The sequence below is a fragment of the Taudactylus pleione genome, unplaced genomic scaffold (genome assembly GCF_031769625.1).
Source record: "Taudactylus pleione unplaced genomic scaffold, aTauple2 ptg000022l, whole genome shotgun sequence".
In the NCBI taxonomy this organism is placed as follows: Eukaryota; Metazoa; Chordata; class Amphibia; order Anura; family Myobatrachidae; genus Taudactylus; species Taudactylus pleione.
This window is the reverse complement of record NW_028284424.1, coordinates 752632-775760: the sequence shown is the minus strand read 5'-3', so window position 1 is coordinate 775760 and position 23129 is coordinate 752632. Positions and strand designations below refer to the sequence as shown.

The 23129-nt window shown below is 37.0% G+C and overlaps 1 protein-coding gene across 3 annotated transcripts in view; it reads right to left on the bottom strand.

The window, feature by feature from the left end:
- Window positions 1–2417: 2417 nt before the first annotated feature.
- The window catches only part of ONECUT1 (one cut homeobox 1), a 34535-nt gene continuing 13823 nt past the window's right edge, over window positions 2418–23129 (bottom strand). Inside the window, exons 3-4 of one of the 3 annotated variants that reach the window (XM_088451012.1) lie at window positions 15211–15232; window positions 2418–2704 (exon numbers count right to left, since the gene is read on the bottom strand). In XM_088451012.1, the coding sequence (XP_088307138.1) occupies window positions 2418–2704; window positions 15211–15232 (309 nt within the window). Of the gene's footprint in view, window positions 2705–9834; window positions 9940–15210; window positions 15233–23129 lie in introns of all 3 variants that reach the window. The other 2 variants (XM_088450997.1, XM_088451005.1) reach the window with 2 other exon arrangements.

Sequence of the window (23129 nt, the reverse complement as noted above, 5' to 3'; positions counted from 1 at the left end):
ATGTTAAAAAATAACTTAGGTTTATTGGGGCTGAGCACTGAAGAAAATTGTAATATAGATTTGGTAACCAATTGTGGATTGTTTAATGCCTTGAAATTGCATACTGGTATAACATCATTGCTATTGGAATAGGGCTCTTTGGTATCAGCAATGAGTTGACTGTTTACATCTCAAAACATTTCAAATAGAAATTAAACCATATTTACGATACTGCAAATAATAATTAAACAATTGGATTTCTTTTTAAAAATAAACTATACTTTTTTTGTGTGTGCCACTCTAGCTACATTATTTTTGGAATGGGATATTATAGAAAATGATCCCGCAAAATGAAAGTAATAATCAAATTTAAATTAATCGTAACCTGTGTATCAGTGTGAACTGTTGATTTTTCAGTGACTATAATAATGTACTTTCTTGAGTATGGCAAATGTGTAGTAATGCAAAAATGTAGACCGTTATCTTAATTTTCTGTGGTATATAATTAAGACTACAGCAAAGACAGTTTATAGGCAAAGTAATGATTGGTTACCTATTTTATCATCTTTCATGTATTGAAGAGACTTCACCACCGAAATGAAAAAAATTACTATTGAAAATGAGCTGCCTCTATAGCAGGTGTATGTTTCTTTTGTTTGTCTGATTGGTGTGGTATTTTAAGTCCTAGTATGTTCTCATAGTTGTATATTTATTACAGGCCATGTTGGGAGTTGTAGTTACACAGCATCTAGCTTAATCTTTAGAATAGAAATCACAATGCAGCTTTCTAACACATAGCATATGCCTATATGCAACAGCCTGTGATTTGCATGCACCGGTGCAATTTTAGCAGTAGAGCTGCTAAATTTAAAGTGCCAATTAGTTTTATGGCAGAAACCTGGTTGGTTTTGCTTAAAACAAATTGTGACTTTAAAGCAAGCTACTACATTGCCAAAATTGCACCAGTGCCTGAAAAATCACAGGCTCTTGCATGTGGGCCAAAATGTACTTTATGGATTGCTATCACTGTGTTTTACATATCTTTGCTCTTTGCTTTAAGGGGCCATAATATTTACTATAGTTATACACATTGTTATGTTACTAACAATAAGCATTGTTATTTCTGAAGAGAACAACACCACACCATCTTGTAACAGGAACCCTGAAACTCACACACTTATCCTCAGTTACCCCAGGCCCCATTTATTCACCTCCGACTACAGTAGTCATTTGTTTGGTTGCATTACTTAATCTGATATAAAGGCAGCTTGGTTATTTGCGTGTGGGTAAGTTGGTGGTTGAGACATGCAATAATATGCTCCAAAATGTTGCTGTTCTTGGTTTGATTAAAACTAATTTTACTGAAAAAAAATATTAAGGATTTCAGTTTTGAGATGGACACACATACATATCCAAACGCACGCACGCACGCACGCACGCACACACACGCACACACACATAATCCATAAACATAAAAGAAAAAGAATTAGACTGTAGGATGCGGGTAAAAATATTATACAAGCTCTAGATATTTGTGCTCGAATCCAGCAGACCTTACCCTTCAAATAGCTATGTTGAGAAAGAAATCCCTATTATTATGTTTCTTTACAAATAACAGTCCTGTTTATAATGAATGTTTGTGAGTTTTCTTTTTTTCTTGTAAGAAATTAGAATAGTTTATACCTACATTTCTTAATACAACATTATGTAAAAATATCACTGGAATATTAAAATCACTGGAATAAAACACCTGGACTATTATACTAAACATGTTCTTTGGTATGTTGCACTTGTGGGAGAGGTTGTGTTTCTATTTTCTGGACAACTCTTAACAAACAAAGAGAATGCACAGGTCTAGGTGCCATTCAGTCATTTGACCACCACCGGCAAGCCTTGAAACCGCTAGGTTCAAACGACACAATTACAGTCAGTTCCAATAAACTCAAGACGACTTGTTGGTCACACCATATCCCAACCTATAGACAAGTTATGACCAAACTCCTTACCACTGGATTGTATACAGTACTGACATACAATACACCTTCATGTTTAAATGCGTGGTGGCAATGAATGCCCATATCAGAAATTGTCCATTCAATGACAAGAGACCACGATGCTCCAAACCACCACACGGCAAAGTACGGTGAGGATGATGATGATGGCTGAAGGTGTAAGGCCAGTGGAGTTTTGCTTCATTATTTTATTTTATTTTTTTTGCAAGTCGTTCTCCTGAAGAATGTCTTAAGAAGAAAAGTTCACCATACAGGAGAAATGAGTCTTTGGTTTCTTTGGACTTATAAATAATTTTGGTTTAAAATAGTTTTCAAAGTATAAACCTGTTATTTTGAGGTCCTTGTCCTTTTGTATTAAAGCTTTTCCACCGAGGTTGTAGTTTCTTTTTTATTTATTTATTTTTGTATTTTTATTTTGTGTTTCTTTCATGCTTTGGTACAAGTGCTTGATGAAGATGATGTATTTCCCGAACTGCCGTCATCTTGCCACTTATCTAGACTCCTCCTGCGAGCATTCATGAAGAAATTGCTGACTGTGCTGAGCTCCAAGCCAAGCTGCTGTGAAATTGTGATCTGTAATTCTTTGGATGGGCGCTTATTTTCTTTGAATATTGCATGGAGAGTCCTACGTTGGACATCTGTGAAGACCAACCTTGGCTTTTTTGGTGTATTCCCTCTGTCTTTACCATGATCTTGTTCTTTTCGTTTACATGCTAAAAAAAAAAAAGAGTATATTGAACAAACAGTGTAAAAGTATAGCATGCAGCACATGTAACAGATAAAACACATAAGATACAACTGACACTATAGCTTAGTGTAAACCGTAGTATGACTACGTGGATGGAACAATCCTTTCAAACCTTATTGTAAAATGGTATGAAGAAAATCTCCTATTTTTTGGAAAGTCAATAACTACATTTACATTTGTAAACTTATTCTCTTTGAATAAAGGAGTGGTACTCCCACTACTAGTAATAAGGGGACATTTGAGGACATGCTAATGGTGCTGCAAGAAACAGATACAGTACCAGTATACTGTCCTAGATTAGGATAGACACTTGTGGCATCTTTACCTGGTTCCAAGAGCTAAAGAGTACCCAAAGTTGCCTTTTCTAACATAAGTGGTGCGATGGATATATTCATTTATGGGCCTTTTTGAATATTGTAATGGACTTGTGGAGATTGCAATATTTTGTAATAAGCTTAGGGTGCACAAAAAATAACAATTATTTGTTAATTAAAATTTCTCATTCCTTGTTAACAAAAACAGTTTGCACATTTGAAGCACTTTCATTATTATAAGATCAATATTGTAAATTTAATTGGCAATAAAAAGCTTTTATTTATTTTAAAGAGGTGTTATATTGCTATCAATGGCATTCTTCATGTAAATTATAGCAAAGCAAATATGGCTGACCATCCTCAATCCATTTAAGGGAAGTAAACTTAATAAATAGGTTTCAGCCCCATGTGTTTCACTGCATAGGGTAGTTTTGCACCCTTACCCCTTGTTCTTCTATGGAAAGGGGGCTGTATCCTATTTCTGGAGTATATTTTGGTTCCCTATCCTCTATGGGGCATCTTTGAAAGTCAACCAAATGTAGAAGTTAAAGTAAAAAACTATGTCTGCTCATCTGCACAGTTTAATCAGCATACGGTCAACTACAGCAGTGGGTTGGTCCAAGTGAAGTTAGAAAGGGCATAAAATCTTCAGAATAATATGGCAGTGATGACTGGCCGCTGTGATCCTGTTAACCCCATTGCAGCTGTAAGTGGAGATTTGGGATGCTACTGCCAGGAATGTACTTAAAATGAATGCTCCAATAAGCTTTGTCATTTAGCATGTCCCATATTAGTGATTGTGTACCCCACATGATCACGCTCCTCTATCTAATGCCCCTCCAAATATTTAATACTGAAAAAAATAATTGGTACAAATGAAGTAGGGAAAAGTAAATAATCTTAAAGAAAAGCTATTTCTGTGTCCCACCATGAACAGCTCAGCACTAAGGTATTCAATGAAGTTTCTGCATCAATCAGTGTGGAAACAATAGCCATAGGCATGCAGTTTTAATGACAGATGAAAAAGATCCTTTTATCACAATATAAAACATATGGCAAATATCTTTTTATATATAAACTTATATACAGTACATACAAAAAGTCACATACAGTATATATATATATATATATATATATATATATACAGTACTTAATTGTTATGGATGGTACTCAGGGGTACACAGTACCAGCATCTTTTTAGTTTGGTCTACTTTTTAATTCTTATAACTAGTTCCAGAAACAGAATGAAATCAGTGAAGTCATTTAAAACATGAATATAATAAGTAAAGTATCTGCACACTTATGCAGCATGTGGAAGGCATAAAAAACTTGCATCAGCCAAAAACTTTAAGGGGAAGATGTACTATGCTCTGAAAAGTGATAAACGGCAAAGTGATAAACTACCAACCATTCAGCTCCTAACTGTCATTTTACAGGCTGTGTTTGAAAAACGACAGGAGCTGATTGGTTGGCCGTTTATCACTGTTCAATTTAGCACTTTTCAGAGCTTAGTACATCTGAAACCCCCCCCCCCCCCCCAGTGAATACCACAACTTTTTTTCTTTTAATTTAATACTATTGTACAAGGACAAAGAGGTAATGGGACAATTTAAAACCAACTTGAAAGAAAATTAAAAATAGAAGAAAGTGTGTAATATACTTGCAATAACACCATAGTATCTAGAACAAATGTTTCCTTTTCACTATTCATTTCTCTGTTTTTATTATGAAACATGTTTTCAGTCTTGAAGATAATCAATGGAGGAGTGAATCTCTTTCACTATGGCGGATCAGTGACTGAAATGCCAAATCAGGTTAACATTAAGTGCCAAATCAGCCCAAGCAGGGGAGGCTGGGATAGGGGGACATGCAACTTTAGTAAGCGATCCTCTGTGTCTCAGATTTAGCCAGGAGTTGTGCCCTGCTTTAGTGTAAGCAGTAGAGAACTTCTTGTACATATGTATATTGCGGTACATAAGCATGTGTGTTAATTATAGCATTCCAGATTTGAGGGCAGGAACATTTCTATAACATAGTATTAATAGTCAATGGCTTGGTGCAAAGTCAACTCTGATAGCTTCAAAAATAATGTTCCATTCCACTTTTATCTTATGTTTAAGTAAGATTTATCGGCTTATTTACACATAGTGACCTATCTGTTTTGTGATAAGAAGGCGCCTCTCAGATTGTATTGCAGGTAGCAGTTGGGTCCAAGAGCTACCTATTATCAGGGCTGTGTCTGTGACTATGTTACTCTATAACATAAGACATAATCTGCTCACAACATGTCAAGCTCCTTAAAAGACTGTATGTCTGCAAACTTATCTGCAAGAGTAATCAGTGTCACAAATCAATAGACAACGCCAATAATTCATATATAATAGGAGCCTTACAATTGATCCTTATTTTGGCCTAGTATCTGCATTGCCATTATCAGCCCACTAAGAGTGATACCACAACATATTTGAAGGAGGGTTTGTGTTTATCACAAGAGCACAAAGTTCAACTGTTTATAAAATTACTTACAGCCCTGTGTTATTCCTAGTTCTGCTAATTTCCCAACACTTTAGGCTAACGAGTGATTCTATGAGGAATGTAGTGGCTGTTTATATAGTCAGATTAATGATTTGCATATAAACCATTATGTGACATTATCAGAGAAAGATAGTTGTTATATATCTGGCTCTATCTATATACTGCTTTGCTCTGAACTCAGCTACCTCTTGTCATATACACAATCTGCTGCATTTGCCAAGATCTGAACTTTGCTGATTGCTTCCTCTCCCTCTTGGCCAACAGCTTGGTACCTATATATGGCGCCGTCTGCTTACTCTCCTATTGATTTTTTTTCTTGCAACTTACTTTAAGCTTGCACATTATACAACTCTAAAACCAACCTGCTTACCTAAAAACCATAATGAGGCAATAGAATAAATGGCAACAGATATACAAGCTAGTGATATCAGTAGATAGATATACAGTGCATGGCTCTGCCTCTGCCTCAATGTCTACAAACCTATGATGGGATAAAGGGCAGAAGAAATAAATTATACATCTGACAGAAATTAAATATTTTTTAGGCATTATCAGAAAGATAAACATAGAATCAAGTTCACCTCCACACATACAATAACATTCCAGTGTTATACAGCAATTTACAATGGAAGCTCTATATGGAAAATAACTTTGTGGCTTGCTTTGTTTTTTTAACAATGCATTTACAGCACTATTCTCATCCTCAATATAATTATCTATACATGTATAAACTGATTATTATAGTAAAGGATAGATAGATAGATAGATAGATAGATAGATAGATAGATAGATAGATAGAGAGATAAAATAGATATAGATAGATAGATATAGATAGATATAGATAAAAGGATTCTATAAAAATAGAGGACATTCTCTGAATTTTGTTATGTATATTGTGCCTGATTCAGCAAGGAACGCACGGATGCAGACGCACGCACCCGGCCATTGCGAGAATATGCTAATGAATGCATACGCACGGCAATCGCAGCAGAATAAGCAGACACCCAGCACTACATAATACCACCCACTTCCCTTTACTTGCGTCTTCTATACCTTTCAAGACAGCAGACACATCGGTAACATCGAGAACCATCGGACCCATACGCACAATAGTGGTTGACCTGACCCTCCCGCACACATAGCGAGACTTAAGCAAGGCTTAATTATGCATGCCCCTGAATCGCCGTCCAAACGCACAGGCACGCTTGCGTTTGCCCGAACACTCCCCCGTCACCACCCACCAATGGCACTTCCTGTCAGTCACTTGTCCCTGGGGCTGCGGACTCACTGCGTACGCATACTCCATCGCACTGGCCGGTTCGCGCACGCGCACTGTGATGCTTATGCATGCGTAGAGCAAAACCATCGACCGATTGCGTGCATCTGCATCCGTGCGTTCCTTGCTGAATCAGGCCCTTTGTTCCATCCCATTCAGTTCTAAAATGATTCAATCTGTTTATAACCCTCTAAAAGGGTCTTTACCTTATCTGAAATTGCATGTAACAATTTAGTTAAGGGTAGGAAGAGTGTCCTCTGACTCAGATTAGTAATTAGAGAGGGTAATCACTAAGACTGTATCTAATTTACTATTTGTAAATTAAAAGGAACTCTAATTGCAACACCTAAATTACCTTAATGAACAATTTTGTGACTTCATCAATATTTTCATTACATTTGGCATTCTTACTGCGTACTGTAAGTAGACTTGGCCTGTCCACCAATAGGCTGTGCTGTTGTGCTGTCCCTGAGCTGGTATGTTACACGCATCTGCTCAACACATCTTCCAGCTTCTAATCTCTTCAGAAAAATAGTGTATCTATCTATCTATCTATCTATCTATCTATCTATCTATCTGTCTATCATCTATCTATCATAGCTTTGGTGTGTGTTTAAACACCACACACTGCAAAGAAAATAAAAAAATGCAAGTTTGCTAAATAATACAGTCTCTGCTAATTAATAATAATTAGTAATTCTATATATGTTAGTTGTTATGTAATGCAACCATATACTGTAATTTATCATTAAATGGCAATATCAATGTGACAACGTGCACAGGTAGTCCAGTCTTGTAAATGTGCAAATAATACACATGTAGCAATATCTTGTACAAGAGGAGAAAGTCCTTTGTTTTCTTGAGTGTGTTCAAAGATTATATATCTGTAACCACTTTACGTCTGATACAATATGGACTATATATTAAAATGACTATACATACATTGTGTGGTGTTTGTAGCATAAGTCATATATGGAAATGTAGAGAAACCAAGAATAATGCACAGATTCAGAACAAAGAAAAGTTCCACTTAAAACAACAGTTTGCCTAAAGGCCCCACCTTTGTTCGGTAGAACTATGATAGGGACATCTACACTCCCAATTTAGAGATAGGCACTTCCCTACAATTTAGAGATACGCACCGCTACAATTTTATAAGCTGGGGTAGGGGAAAATATTTTCATTTAATATTCTTTATGGCTGCACAGGTGATGGTCAGCTGAGCAGTACAGCCCACTCAGCTGACAAAAACCTATACAGGCATACTAGAGGTCACAACCCTAGGATGGGACACCATCTAAGCTCCAGCAGTGGTCAAATATCAGACCAGACGGTATTAGTATTATAATCAGTATGGTGCTGAAACGTTTCCTTCTAACATTTACATCCATTTCTATTGAGCTAATTTCTAAATAAGTTTGACCTGTACAATTATATCTATATGGTGTGCATTGTTGAAACAGTTAATTTTAAATAAATGGCACATTGTGCACTTTATATGTTTTTATCTGAATGTTATATAGTTATGTATGTTTTCTGGGCCTGATTCAGAGATAGGCACTAATGCAACCACAACTGCGTTTTCATATGTAATGCAGCTGTGAAAATATGCTAATGTTAGCAAAGATCACCTGAGCATAAAGACGCCCACTGCTGTGTTCTCACCTGAGTACGACGACTCATACCAATGTAAACATTGGTAACATCGAAGCACATCGTCGGCCATCTTACCATTGCGGCAGGTCTGACCTGCCGCAGTCTTCAGTGCTCTTCTGACATGCAGAGCTGCGTATGCAAACGCAGTGGCTAATCTATGCATGCACATGTTACAGCATTTAAATGGACAGGCACGCCTGCGTTTTTGTGACCACTCCCCATTACCACCCCCAAACGTTAGCAGTCTGTCACTCACTTAGTGATGGATTCCTCTGTGCGGGCGTGATCGCACTGCGATTACAGCGCATGCGTAGTGTGGTACATACACATGCTCAATGGCAAACAATCGCTCAATCTACGTGAAAATTGCATTAGCATCGGTCGCTGAATCAGGCCCACTGTCAATCATTTTTTTGGAATTATTCTATTATTCTGAGAGATTTTTTATAATAATTGGTATTTTGCTACCATAATTATACTTTTAATTATTATTATTTTTTTATTTTTTTTGGGGGGGGGGGGAATTGCACAGCTACCGTTAGATTTTAAAAGAATAGTGCACTGGTACAATAATCTATATTTCTATTAGGATAAAACTAAAGCACTTGCTTTAACTTATATGTGAACAATAGTCCTGCAATAAGTTAAAAATAATAATCAGATATCAGAATTTATCTGCTTCATATTAACATATGCAAACAATGTAAAACCAATCAATACATAACTGTATATTTAACCAGCCAATGTTTCTATTTCCAAATTTGTGTTATATAATTGCATTTCCCTTTTCACATATCCTATATGTATTTTTCTGTTATGTTAGAATTATACATACATGAATACTTTATATGGGTATGTTATTCCATTTTCCAATACTTAGATATGTTCCAATATCCTACTGTATGTCAGGGATGTCCATGTTTACCATAGGATGGTCTATATATCAGTTACACATTGAATATAGTAAACAGGATAAAGGGGAATATAATATGTGGACAGTATAGATGTTGGGTATTGTGTGATGTTGTAATTTGTTATTTGTGTATTATGTTGTTATTTGTGGGTGATCTCATTACACAATATTTACACTGTATATTCTCCTCTGTATGTGTATAAATACCAGTGAAGGTAGTCAGCCAGACACTGGGTCTAGAAAAAAAAATACTTTTGAAAACTATATACATTTATTACAGCTGTCACAAACCATTATTAGGTGTCTTGTCTTTGTGAGGGGGAAAGAAAAGCAAAAAATAGATAAAAATAAAAACAGGTTGTCTGGAATACCTCCTGAAGAAATGCAGTATATATACTCACACAAGTGATTAGACTGGGTGCTTTGTGATGGATAGCCGATTTTAACCAGGGAGTCTGCAGGCAACTGTCCAGAGTGCTGAAATACCGGATCGGCTGGTACCAAAGCTAGTTTAGTAAAGACATTAGATAATTTAAATAATAGTAGACTCCACCTCATTACAACAAATCAAATAATTCATTTTGTAATAATAAAAAAAGTAATGATAACAATATTCACCATACATGTATAAGTGTTCAATGACAACAAAATAAAGGCATGCGATTTCATTGAGTGGAAAGTTATGAGAAGAGGATAAGGATGATCATCGATTAATTAAGGGTGTGTGAGAAAGCAGAAGTATGACGCCATAGCTATAGGAAATAAGACGTCATTGTTAGAGAGGCGCACAGTCAGTGTCAGGATAAGCCAGCAGAGAATGGATGGACAATAAATAGAGATATAGTAAGGTAAGCATTGGAGAGAAATACAGATATGGATGGTATGCCCACAGGGTATGTGAGATGGAACGAGTAAACCATTATGCTTAGTTAATGTAGAAAAGGCATTGCATGCCAATGGAAAACGCAAGTTTGAATTATAATGGCCAATAAAATGTACTTGTTATACAAAAGGTATTTTCAATGTAATTATGACATGATTTAAAACCTCAGCTTAGAAAAACACATGCACATTACAGAAGTGCAATCATTTGGCTTCAGTATATCGTTCCCGACCGTGAAAGTGGACTAACCATAGTCCCAGCTCCCGACTCAGTGGTGAACTGTACCCAATTTTGTCTCAGTTTAAACTGTTTGATTTCACCCTGAGTAAATGTAATAAAGTGATTGGTGTAGGCATAGAGAACGCTGCCCTTTCTGGTGATTACTGGACAAAACCCATAAAAATGTCACTGGATAATTAACAATTACTGATATACCTGCAGCAGTTTATAATAAGCTTTCAGCATGCAGCTTAGACAACACTGGCATAACAGCGTGTGCTCATAGCCTACATCAACTTAAATTCCTCTGGACTCTCCATATGTTGGCACTTCAAGCCCCAGCACACCATGTCAGCTGGTGACATTCAGGCTGCCTACCCCTGACTCATAGCATAGGCAGAATATAGAGTATGGTAACAGTTGTTCTTCATCCAAAGGTTGCCTGTCCTACAGCTTTCATATGCTATCTGAAAGGGCTGTTTACGGTTGTCACACACACTTAATTTATGGTTGTCACTAATTGTATTACTCTAATATTCTTAATTGTTACTCTTAGCAAATAAATTCAATATATGCAAGTGGCAGTGATTATGTATGTCCTGTAAAAAGAATTTAGGTGCCTGGTGCTTATGCTGTTGTATTATTGGCAGATTACACTGACTATTGTGTATGGTACATTGTGCAGGTCTCTAAAGGAACGTGGTCAGTATGAAATGGTATTTGGAATTATCTCTTCTGCTGTATCTCATTTAGATAAACATTAACTCAGAGCAAATGTAGCAATGCATTAGTTGGTTATAAATCAATCAGTCTACAAGGACACTGACAACAGAGCAGTCCGCAGGTGGAGGACTTTCTCAGCCACAGATTCCCTGTCTCCTTATCACTGGCACAATATCGCTGAGTCTGCTCTTCCGTATCCCAGGGAAAGACATTCAGGCTACCTACAATCATACTGGATTACATTTACTAGGACGTAGGATTTACAATAAAATATCATTTATTGGGCCATTTACCTTCTCATGTATAGAACAAGCTGCCACTGTCGTTTATTATTAACTACTAGATCAGTATTGTTTAGTGTGACTGCTCAGATATAAGGCACAAATAAAGGAAAGCTGTTGTCTATTATACACACACAATAAACATCTGAAATATATTTGTGGTGTTATTATTTTCTCAGAGTGAATACACTCTTTTGCAGGTAAGGAACCATCGTTGATAATATACTAGAATTTACATAATTAAAAGGAAACGCTAAAAAAAAGTATTTTTAATTTATTAAATTAATCCTGTTATACCATTTATGATACAATGGTAAATAGAATTGGGCAGCAACTGTGCATGTTCTGTGCACCATGAATACATAGCTTTATGCATCACAGTAACAATTTCACTGCATCTTGTGCATAAAAATGTTGTGCAGAGCAGTCATTGCAATCAGAGCAGTTCTGCAGAACGTTTTGCACCTAGCCGGCTCTTCCGCAGGATATTTTTGCACTGGACCTTCCTTTAAAAACTGTCTCCAATATTTGTTCATGACATAACATAGGTATTTCCTGTTAACGTAAAAGTTAGGTTATCAGCAGATATCTCTGTCTCGATCCTATGGTGTCCCATTTCTAGACGTATTATTAAATTATTTGTTTGCACGGTGAATTGGTTCCTTCAGTCTCATTTACATTTGCACCCAGCTAATGGGAAGGAGGATCACATAAACAGTATATTTTATAGGGCATTCTATACATTGCTTATGGTATATTATTAAATACATTTATTTTTTTTTTGCAGACAGGGGCACATTTAATAGTCAATTGAAATACATTAAAGTACATATCCGAGCTTATTTAGTGTCCTATCCGCATTTTTATATTTTAATGCATATTTTATAACTGCATATTATGTTCAATAAGCCACTAATATGCTGGGAAAATTGGAAAAGAAAATTCTGCTTTCTACTCAACATATGCGATTATCCTGTCAAACTATAGGGAAATGTAGATCAATATTTTGTTATATTTTTGTAAGACAGTGGAACACAGACAATGTATACCTTAAATGTGATTTTGTTGTAACATATTGATTTTGGGCCTTGAGCCTAGTGAGAAATACAAAGGAGTATGCAATGATCACCGATAGATCACAGTGGCATCCAACGTGTGCGTTTATACATTCATTAATCATCTCATTTGTAATTACAAATTACATAAATGACCATGTTTAAAAAAATGCAATTATTTTTTTTTCGTTTTACAGTTCACCACAGGCTCAACCTGAGAAATGAGCAGATATGATCAGCAATTAGGGTCAGCTAGTTGAGGGATCTGAAAGTAAATAATTTAATTCAAAATTAGAATCAACCAAACGAACACGGATTAAGATAATTTTGGTTCCTTTGAAACGAGATCACTCCTGCCTACGTGTAGTATGAAGGAGACAGGCTAAGGTTATACAATGATAGCTCGGGACAGGTAATGAACGCAGTACGGTGCTGTTTTCATGGCCTGGGTTGGATTATATTAATAAATTATTTTAAGGTAAAAACCTTGCACCAAGAATAGTCACTGAATGTCAGAGTTTTTAGAAGTGGAGATGTTGTCCATAGCAACCAATCAGATTCTAGCTATTATCTTCTAGAATGTGCTAGTTAAATTTTAAGTAGAATCTGATTGGTTGCTATGGGCAACATCTCCACTTCTAAAAACTCTCACTTTAGTAAATATACCCCAAAAGGTCTTCCTAGCGAGATATGCAAAATGCTGTACCTAAACCTCTACCTATTTAGAAGTGACATAATATTCAATCTAAAGGTATGAAACATCTGCCTTATAGAATGTGCCATTGTACCACGCCTTTCTTGTCTCGTATTACGTTCCTGGCGGACCACGAATGACCAGCTATGTCTAGTAGATGAAGAAAGCGGTAATAGGAAACATGGCCTGTGTGATGCTTTGCTGGGAGAGGTGTACAGTGAAGGGGGCAATAAGATATGACCTCTACCTGGCCCATCATGAGCTGTCTGTGGTGTAATTATCAGAGTTAAATTACATTCTCAATCTTCGTACCACTTGTCTTGTGATTTCACTACGTGTTCTGCCTCTGGCATCAGACTAAGGTCTTGTTTTAGTTTGGCTGTTTTATTTTATTATTTAATACTCGTACCTAAAAAGCAGAACATATTATTCCCTATGTGATAGTTCACACCACGACATGCTTGATCTCTGCAGGCGTGTTTTCGTTGCGTTTTTTTTAAACACTGGAAGAAGAGAACAATTATTGTAATGCAAAACAAACCAAAAACCCTTAAAATGCATTTGAATGTGTGAAAGAGATGATATATGTATGGGGAAGCACTATTTCTACGTTACAATGCAGGTCACTCACTTGCAAAGGGCTCTTTTTTAGTTATCACTGCCTGAAATGTTTTTTTTTTACCTAATGATCTGATCTGTGAGAGATGAAATATCCAAGAATCTTCTACAGGTTTTCAGTTGAGACCATGAACAGTCATAGAAACAAGCATATTATTTATTTAGTGATTTTAAAAAACACGCCTGTATTTAAAGACCCATTGAGCCTAAAATGTAATTTAAAACTTCTGTCAAGGTATGGAAACTTTTCGTGATACACACATATATATATATATATATATATATATATATATATCACGAACTGTTTCACATCAACGCAAGAGAATACATTTTGAATAACTAACCGCACTTAACATGATTACAAGGGGTATATTTACTAAAATGAGAGATTTTAAAAATGGTGATGTTGCCCATGGCAACCAATCAGATTCTACTTAACATATAACTAGCACTTTCTAGAAGATAATAGCTAGAATCTGATTGGTTGCTATGATCAACCTCTCCACTTCTAAAAACACATTTTAGTAAATATACCCAAGTGTCCTACCTTTGTGTAGACAAGATAGATGTTTTACTGAACACCGCAAAGCAGAATTCAATAAGTAAGTGTATGTACTAATGTCCACGGAAAATACAGGTAATGTGACTAGCACAGACTATGTGGTTTTACCGTAAGGACTCTAGGTATACTATTGTAACAATAATTTAAAACATTTATGGGAGTGTCCTGAAGCATACACTGTGTGATGAATTAGTAGTGCAAATAAATATCTACCTACAATTTATTTAAGTTGATGTTTAGAAAACAGATCGGAGAATTGAATGTGCAGCTGAGTGTCTTGTAATGCAAAGAGATGGTCCTGCAGGCGTGTGGGCATGGGAATTAATGATACTCACAGCAGCTTTATGTAAATACAGAAGCTGATCACACTGGCTTGTGAGGAGGTCAGCGATGTAATTAGCCACTGTTTATAGTTTGAGAGGCATCCTGGAAAGTGTCAGGACCTCAATATAGGTTCTTTGTAAGTATCCATTTACCAACCATCCGCCTGGTGGTTCATTGTGAGTTATAAACCTCAAGGGACACTCCGAGGAGCGTCTTAAAAGAAGAATTAAGCAGAGTTGCAGATTTAAGCCAATGCTTTATATGTGGGTAATGATATACTGTGCTGTTTAGGCTTTGCTTTGTTAGGTGTCATGAATGCTGTTTACAAAGAAACCACGTTATTGGTTCCGTGCTCTGTGCCTTATCACACAGTGCTTAGGTTAGGTGTTGACATGGGTACAGTTATGTGCTGAATGACACTCTTTGTGGATTGTAGCAAACTATTTGCATTGATAATTTATCACTTTATATTCACCTATTGCTATTTTGGGACCAAATTTGACACTGTCAGTTATAAATCTTCACATTACAGAATAGCGCCATTGTTAGGGGTTTTGGGAATGTATCACTGTAGCTAGTTAACTGCAATACGAATACTGTATATATGTTTTGTCTTAAAGACAAACCTACCCATAAATTCAGAGTAGTCATTGCTACATTGTTTTTTATTGGTGCAATAGTTCCCCTCCCCTAACTAGCAGTACTGTGTTTTGGGAGGAATGCACCCTATCTGGCACCTATATAGATCCAGAAGCCATAGTCTGGAAATTAAATGTAAACTAATTCAGTTGTATGCTATTGGTTGATTGGACAGGCAATGTAGACCATGGTTTCTAGATCTTCTTGTATTAGATACTCCCTTGAAACTGCTAATCTTCACATAAGTACCCCTAAATATGTGCCAATCTTTCCCAAGTGTCCCCAAAATGTATAAATACAAACCAAGACAACCTTTCTATCTATCTATCTATCTATCTATCTATCTATCTATCTATCTATCTATCCTATCTGAGATATTTAATTGTTTTAAGTAATTACTAATACAATAAACTTTTATTTGAGTTAAACTAGTAGTCTGATATATTCCTGGAACCTTTGACAACACAGGGGACACATGTCACAGATTGAAAAACATCAGTATCTGCAGGAGCTTCCTAAACACTAAACTCAGGAGAGTGACACCCTATATATCCCTGCATGGGTGGGTCTCTACTAAATGGGCCTAATTTATAGGATCCCTGCTGCTTGCTCTGTAAGTTATGTTCTCATTAAAGTATTGTGTTGTTAATTTGCAACATTTTGATACTTTTTATCTTTTCTTCTTATAATTAGTATCCAGTATATTTACCATAACTGCTAACTGCTCATGTTTTACACACACTTTAGCACAATCATATCCAGCTTATGTGTGTTCTTCATGATACCTTGTGTCTGACATATCCTAAAGCATTTTCAAGTGTCCTTCTATATGGCCGGAATGTGAGCAAGTGTGCTTTTGTTTGCACTAACATTAAGGGCTTCACTAAGCCATACACTAGTAGATCCAGCGGGTAATTTTGTACCTTGGGAAAACCATGCTTCAAGGGGTAAATTTAAACTATGCTGACAGATTAGATTTGAGAAAGTGATGTCCCAATTTAAATTGAAGTGTAAAAATAAAGCTACCCAATATTTGTGCGTTACAAAAAACAAACAAAAAGCAATAAATTGGAAAATTGAGGTTGTTTGTGTGGATGTCTTTATTTATAATCAATGTTCTTTTTCATTGTGTGTCACTTGGGAATGCTGCCATTTGTAGTGCTGCTGTTTTTTTCCATACAGGGTGGCACTGCATGTTTTTTTCCCCCCATTGCTCATTAATGTTACAACTGATTGGTGCACATGTATAGTACCTTTTATTTATAAATTAACTTTTACCTGTCTGGTGCAAGTTTGATAATGAGAGAATTAGTTATCATGTAATTAGTTGCTATGTATTCAGTGCAGATTTGCACTGTTGAGCAATGCTAGTAAATAACCCTCAGGGACTGTTATCACTTCTTCTAGAGGCTTTCCAAGGATAGTTGTTGAAAGTTAGGTTATAATACTAAAAGCTCAAAATTATTATACTTATTTAAATGTAACCATACATGCTGTGATTTTGGCATCCAACAAAGTCATTTTAGGCCTGGTGTAAGATCTATCAGTGATTATCCAGGAATGGTAGTACAATAAATGTATTTGACTATGTATGCAGTCATCATCTGACCATTCTAATGGTGCCCTTTTGGTCTCAGCTATTTGCCTCAAGTGTTGAATGGCCAGATCACATTTATGTACCTGTGTGGTCATATAGGTGTATTATAGACTTTAGGCTCCTTCCTGTGTAGACCTTTAAACTTCAATCCTATACTCTGCATTTTCCTGTAGATCCCAATGGCAATGACAGTGTTAAGCTGAGGAATCTTGTCCTCACTGGGTCTGATGCCTGCTGTACAAAGAGAGACCAGGTTGTCAAGGAAACCATCTCCTGGCTCTCATGACTGATACTGTTGTTTATAGTAATTTCACCACCGGCATTATCATATCTGTCCACTGTAAATTAATTAACTGCATAGAATCAGCAACATTCACTTTTATGTAAAGTCATTTTGTAAGCAGTAACAATTGCCTTATAAATGATTATCAGCCACATCCCTCTGCTGGATTTATGGCAACCCACCTCCTTCTCACCTTAGGTCCCCTGTTATGTCCTCACGCAGTGCTGTCAAACTACATTTGACACTGCAGATTTTACAGGCAGCTTCAGTTCTACACAAAGAGAATAGAGGAAATATCTCTGGTATTATGGTATCTGATTCTTACAGCATCTGTAACGTAATTCTTTATTGATAGTTGATATGTTCTGTATGTGACCATATTATACCTCACTTAAAGAGTATATTTTGTGACACATAGAGCAGTTTGTGAAAGGTCTGTATGTCATCTGTACACCACCCCAGAGCCCAGTACAGAATATTGTTAGTGTTTTTATACTGACAGAATCAACACTAGAAAGTATTGGCTCTTTTAGCACTGTAGTATTCTATGGGCCCCAGGAGGCTGGTGGTTCTGTAGGCAGAAGGGCCCTGTGCGTTTCCACCAGCTGCATCCATGTTATCTCTGCACATGCTTGTGCTTAATGTAACAATTGTGTTGTCTTCACTGATTTCCATGCAGAGGTATTTCACAGCAGACCGTTTTCCATGTCTACAGGCCACAGAGAATAAGAACAAATGAAATACAATAGATCTTCCCAAACTTGAACAGAGCTTTAAATAGAGTATTCAAGATCAATTATGGGTCTTCTGAGCTTTAAATAGAAAATCGTTATTATTGGTCTGCAGAATTTTACTGACTATTAAAAAAACAACCCAACAACTAAGGTTTATTACTATTATCATATAACAGTCTTCACATTTTGAAGGTACAAGCATATTGAGTGGTTTTCCTGCTAGGTATCACATTTTGTTCATTGTGGCTTGCAGTGGTTGGTGAGGCTTAGCTATTGTAACCCATGGACAAAATCAGATGGGCCGACGAGAGAGGGGAGTGTCATTCTGTTAGCTCCTTTACTGTATGCCAAAAAAACACACTGCAATAAAAAAAGATAATGTTTTTATCACAATGGTTGAAAGGTGCCTAAAAATAATTGCTACCATCTAAAGTGCATCTGTGAGGTTCAATACAGGTTGAATTTTTGTTTCCCCATCTCCAAGGACAGAATTGATTCCTTTTGTTGGGACTGAAAACTCCACCTCTTGAACCAAGAAAATCCAGGGATACCCCTCTCTATCATAATTTCATTTAAATGTCCTTGTACTACAAAAATAAATATCAGCTTGCATGTTGATGTGTAACAAGGCCCATTCATGATCATAGCCAACAAGGTATGCCCAAGCTCCTTCTACACAAGCAAACAAAAGAAACAGCACTGCAAACTAATGCCTAGTCTTTAGGCAGCAAAACTCACCATAAAATGTAGGAGTAAGTATGCACAGGAACCTCTTACTTTTAGGGTCACCCGCTGAATCCATAAGTGTATAGACAAATTGATAATGCACATTTGTTATGCTGCCAAATATCAGAATGCAAAGAACTAGAGACACAACACTTTGTACCAGGACGTACTCAACCATATCTTGTTCATTTCTTGCATGGAACGGGTCAGATGTTTGCAGAAAAAGTAGTAAAAAAGACCCAAATATCTGGGAACCCCCAGTACCTCTATCTTACCATACCATGACACTTATAGACAGCAGATGGTTCTCTAAGCATCGCTATGGTCTTTCTCTCTCCCCCTTCCCCCACAAGAATCCTCCCCTACCTGACCTTCCCCTATACATTCCTGTGGTACACCCTTCCTAAACCATGGCTTGGGACAAATATCTAATAAACCTTATATAGAAAGTTATGCAGCATAAAATAGTAATATACAAACACTGCAAATGAGTTTTATGTATACCTAACTCTGATATGTAGCTTTGAAAAATTGTAACTAGAGGTAAAAAAAAAATATAAAAAAACACATTGTAGGCATTTGCATAAATCAGGTGCAAGTGTTATCTAAAAGCAAGGAGAGCATATCCTGCATTTTAGTAAATGACCACTATAGTCAGGTTTATACTTCACAGAACAAATCTGCAAAACACGGGACATGGAAAGCAAGGAGGAAAAAACATTATATTTCACATATGTTCTAACCGTTTGGCTGCCTAGGGTCCATGCATTTTTGCTTTGTGAGAGGTTTGTTTCATTTTACATTCCAAAAACATACAGGTAAGTCAATTAGTGCTATGTAATATATTGGCACTATATATATAAAGGAAGGATAAAATCATTTATTTTATGGGCAATATAAAAAATGTTTTTCAATTGCACCTTTTGGTGGTTCTTTCATACATGCTTTCCCCAGATGAATTCAGCCCACAAAATATAACCCTTAATTTATTCTGTGACTTTTTAACAGATATGTGTACTCTGAATGTCAGGATTAGGATTGTGATTATGTTTCTTTTTCACTATTTGTTTTGCTTTTGCAACTTTCTTTTGAATCTTCTGTGGCCAGTTGCCACTGTTTTTTCTTAAACAAACTTTGACCTTATAAGTATCATAGTAATAATAAGAAACTGTCCGATATTTCTGTGTGTAAGCCACATAGGATATTATTTAGAGCACCTGAAGGTTGGATTTATCAGTGTCATTGGGGAACACACGGGATAACACTGACAAGTAGGACATGGGTATGACGTTATTTCAATCTCACTGATATTTTAGTCATTATTTACAAATGGAAAACTCTGCCATCTCTTATCTTTGCTGAATTGATTGAGACAGTTCTCATGGTATAAAGACAATAGCTCACTATTCAGTTTAGTTTATTCATTAACAAAGAAACTGTAATGTCACACTGAGTTGTAGGACTGAAAGTGAGCTAATGACCAGATATAGTTCAGTGACCCTTTAGGGGTCACTTTCTGTGATATCTCCACTCACTTATTAATCATAAGGGCAGGGTTCATACCACCACTTGTAATGTCATACCAGTAGCCATATTGGTACAGACAACTGACATTCCTATGCAGGTGTTTATGCCTACCAGAAAACCTGTAACCAAGTGCATAGGCATAGGCAACTAAGCTTTCAGGACAGAAACTATTTTTATTGTGTTTAATGCAGAAATAAGTGTTAATAAAAAGAAAGTAGCTAGAAAAGCAGAGTAATAAAGCACTATACAGGTGTATAACATTTTAAAATGTTTGCATATTATATATGATCATTTATTAATATGGTGTAAAGCAGTTGGGATCCGACGATTTCTGAAGATTCGCTTATTTTCTTCTAACTTTTTATACCTTGTCTTTCCCCAAAGTAGACAGTTCCATTAAATGTGTAGAGGACTAATTTTTATGCTGTAGAAACTGCACTAGGAATGTAGTCTGCATCCCAGCTGTCAGGATGCCGGCGGTCAGAATACCGGTTCCGGAATCCTGACCGCATCCCGACAGTGAGTATTAGGGTTAGGTTTAGGGGTTAGGGTTTGGCTGTGGGAAAGGTGGTTTAGGGTTAGTCTGCGGGAAAGGTGGGTTAAGGAGGTTGGGTATGAAATACCGGCGGCTGAGAAGCCCCGCTTATCTTCGTTTGGGATGTAGGCTATCGGGATATTGATGTTGGGTTAAAGATAGGCATCGGGATTTTGACGCCTATCTTTAGTCACGGGTCAGGCTTCCAACATTGGGATTCCACGCAGCCGGCATCCCGGCCATCGGTAATATGACTACATACCGGGTTAATGTTGGGGGGAGGGTTAGGGCTTTGGATACTTACCTGATGGTGTTGGGATTCTGAATGCAGCTGTCAGTATTCTGACCGCTGTCATCCCGACCACCGAGATCCCGTGCCCAACCCCTGCAGTATACTGTACGAATAGCCAATTAGAGAGCTGTGTACTAGTGGTTCCAGCTCCCAATCTTTTTACAAGAAAAGGACAACACGCAGTGAGCCACCAGTGCCGTGATGAGTACCAGTGTGCACAAAGGTGGTCTATGCTTTATAGTCACATTCTCATCTTTCAAGGACCATCACTGGCTGGGAGAGCATGCTGGGAATAGTAGCTCTACCAAAGCTGGGTAACTTCCCTGTGTTTTGGAATGACAAATTTTAGCATGTCTTGAGAAATGATGGTGTACTGATACAGGAGTGCTGATACTTACAGATGTGCGGTTCGGTTTTCCTGATATACAAACACACCCAAACTTAGGGGTTCTGAGTTGAAATGAGTTCTAGTTCAGATTAACTTTGGTGTTCCGAATGGAGTCCTGGCTTGGGTCTGCTGTTGGTTCGGAACTCAAATTGGATTGCATGTAAACAGGTCCAAATTACATGCTGTTTATATCTATTTTATATCGATTTTTTAGGAATCCAAAACAAAAAAATTAATCTGAACCAAAACACTTGAATTAAAGGCTCCATTAAATACAAGTCACTAGAACCAGGGCCTGCATTAATTACTAGCTATCATAAAAGGGGTCAGCATAGTATACTAGGTCACTGAAATTGTGGTCTGCATTGTGTTTTAGCCACCACATTTAGGGCATTGTATACTTGCCTAGAGCAGTTTGTATTTTATACTTACCCACCAGAAGAAGCTCAGATCTATACATTTATCTCCAGAATAAACTGTGACTGATCAATGGAATTGACACTGATTTGTAACTAGAGGAAGTTTATTTCCCTTTAACAATATTGAGATCTGTGAATGATCTTTGTTTTGGGCCCATCTTGTATAAAACACTGGAATAAGTAGTTAGCTCCTTTGAACTTTGTTAAAATTAGCAAGGCCTTACTATATATTTAATGATTACTTCAAAGTGCTCTCCAGGTTCAATGCACAATAAAAGTAGAAAGCATCAGGCAAGATCCTGCTATTAATTATGGTATTGAATGGAGTAAGTAGTTGTTTTACTGCTTTTTAAGTATGAGATGATAGGCAAAACATTTTGGCCTGATACAGAATTGAACACACGCCTGCTTACATACAGTAACTTGCGTTTTTTCGCTCTACGCATACTCCAGGACTGAGCATACATGTTATGCATAGTCATACACATTTCAATCACAACTCCGGTTACAACTGAAAGGTCATAGACTGGGCTGCAGTGGGGTGTTCTCACATAAGCTGAGAAATACAACCTTTCAGACTTATCTTTTGCAACCAAGTATTGTCTGGGGGAAGTGTACACCGGTGATGGTGACTAGTAGCAGATCAAGTGCAAGGAAAAGGGCTGGGCACACTGCAAGATATATTTATCTCTGCATATGGGTGAATATATGAATTTCATTCTGTGCACACATGTGGCCGATTTGCATTTAACTCTTCAGCAGGACCTTCGTATTAAACTGCTAAAGTAATTTGTCATTTATTAGCACAAACTGTTAGATCTCTACAGGAATATTGTTAGTTTCTGAACTGGCATCAGTGGAGCCACTAGTGGGGTGCAGGGATGCGACCGCGCCGGGTGACACCATCCCAGGGGGTAACACCAAAATAGAAGAACTACTCTGCTATTTTGGTGTCACCCCCTCTGATGGTGTCACTGAGCAGCGGTGACACTGTGCCAGGTATATGTGTGTGTCCATATGATAGGGAATATAGAGCCCGTTTCAGAGATATATGTTAATACCATTGCAGCTGTAATCCCGTACACAGCTGCTGTGTGAAAAAAGCAAACGTCACAGACACTAAAAAATGTATTGAGATGCAAACCTGTGGATTTGCAGATCCAAGCATCTATGTACAAAGATGCAGCATTGGTTGCA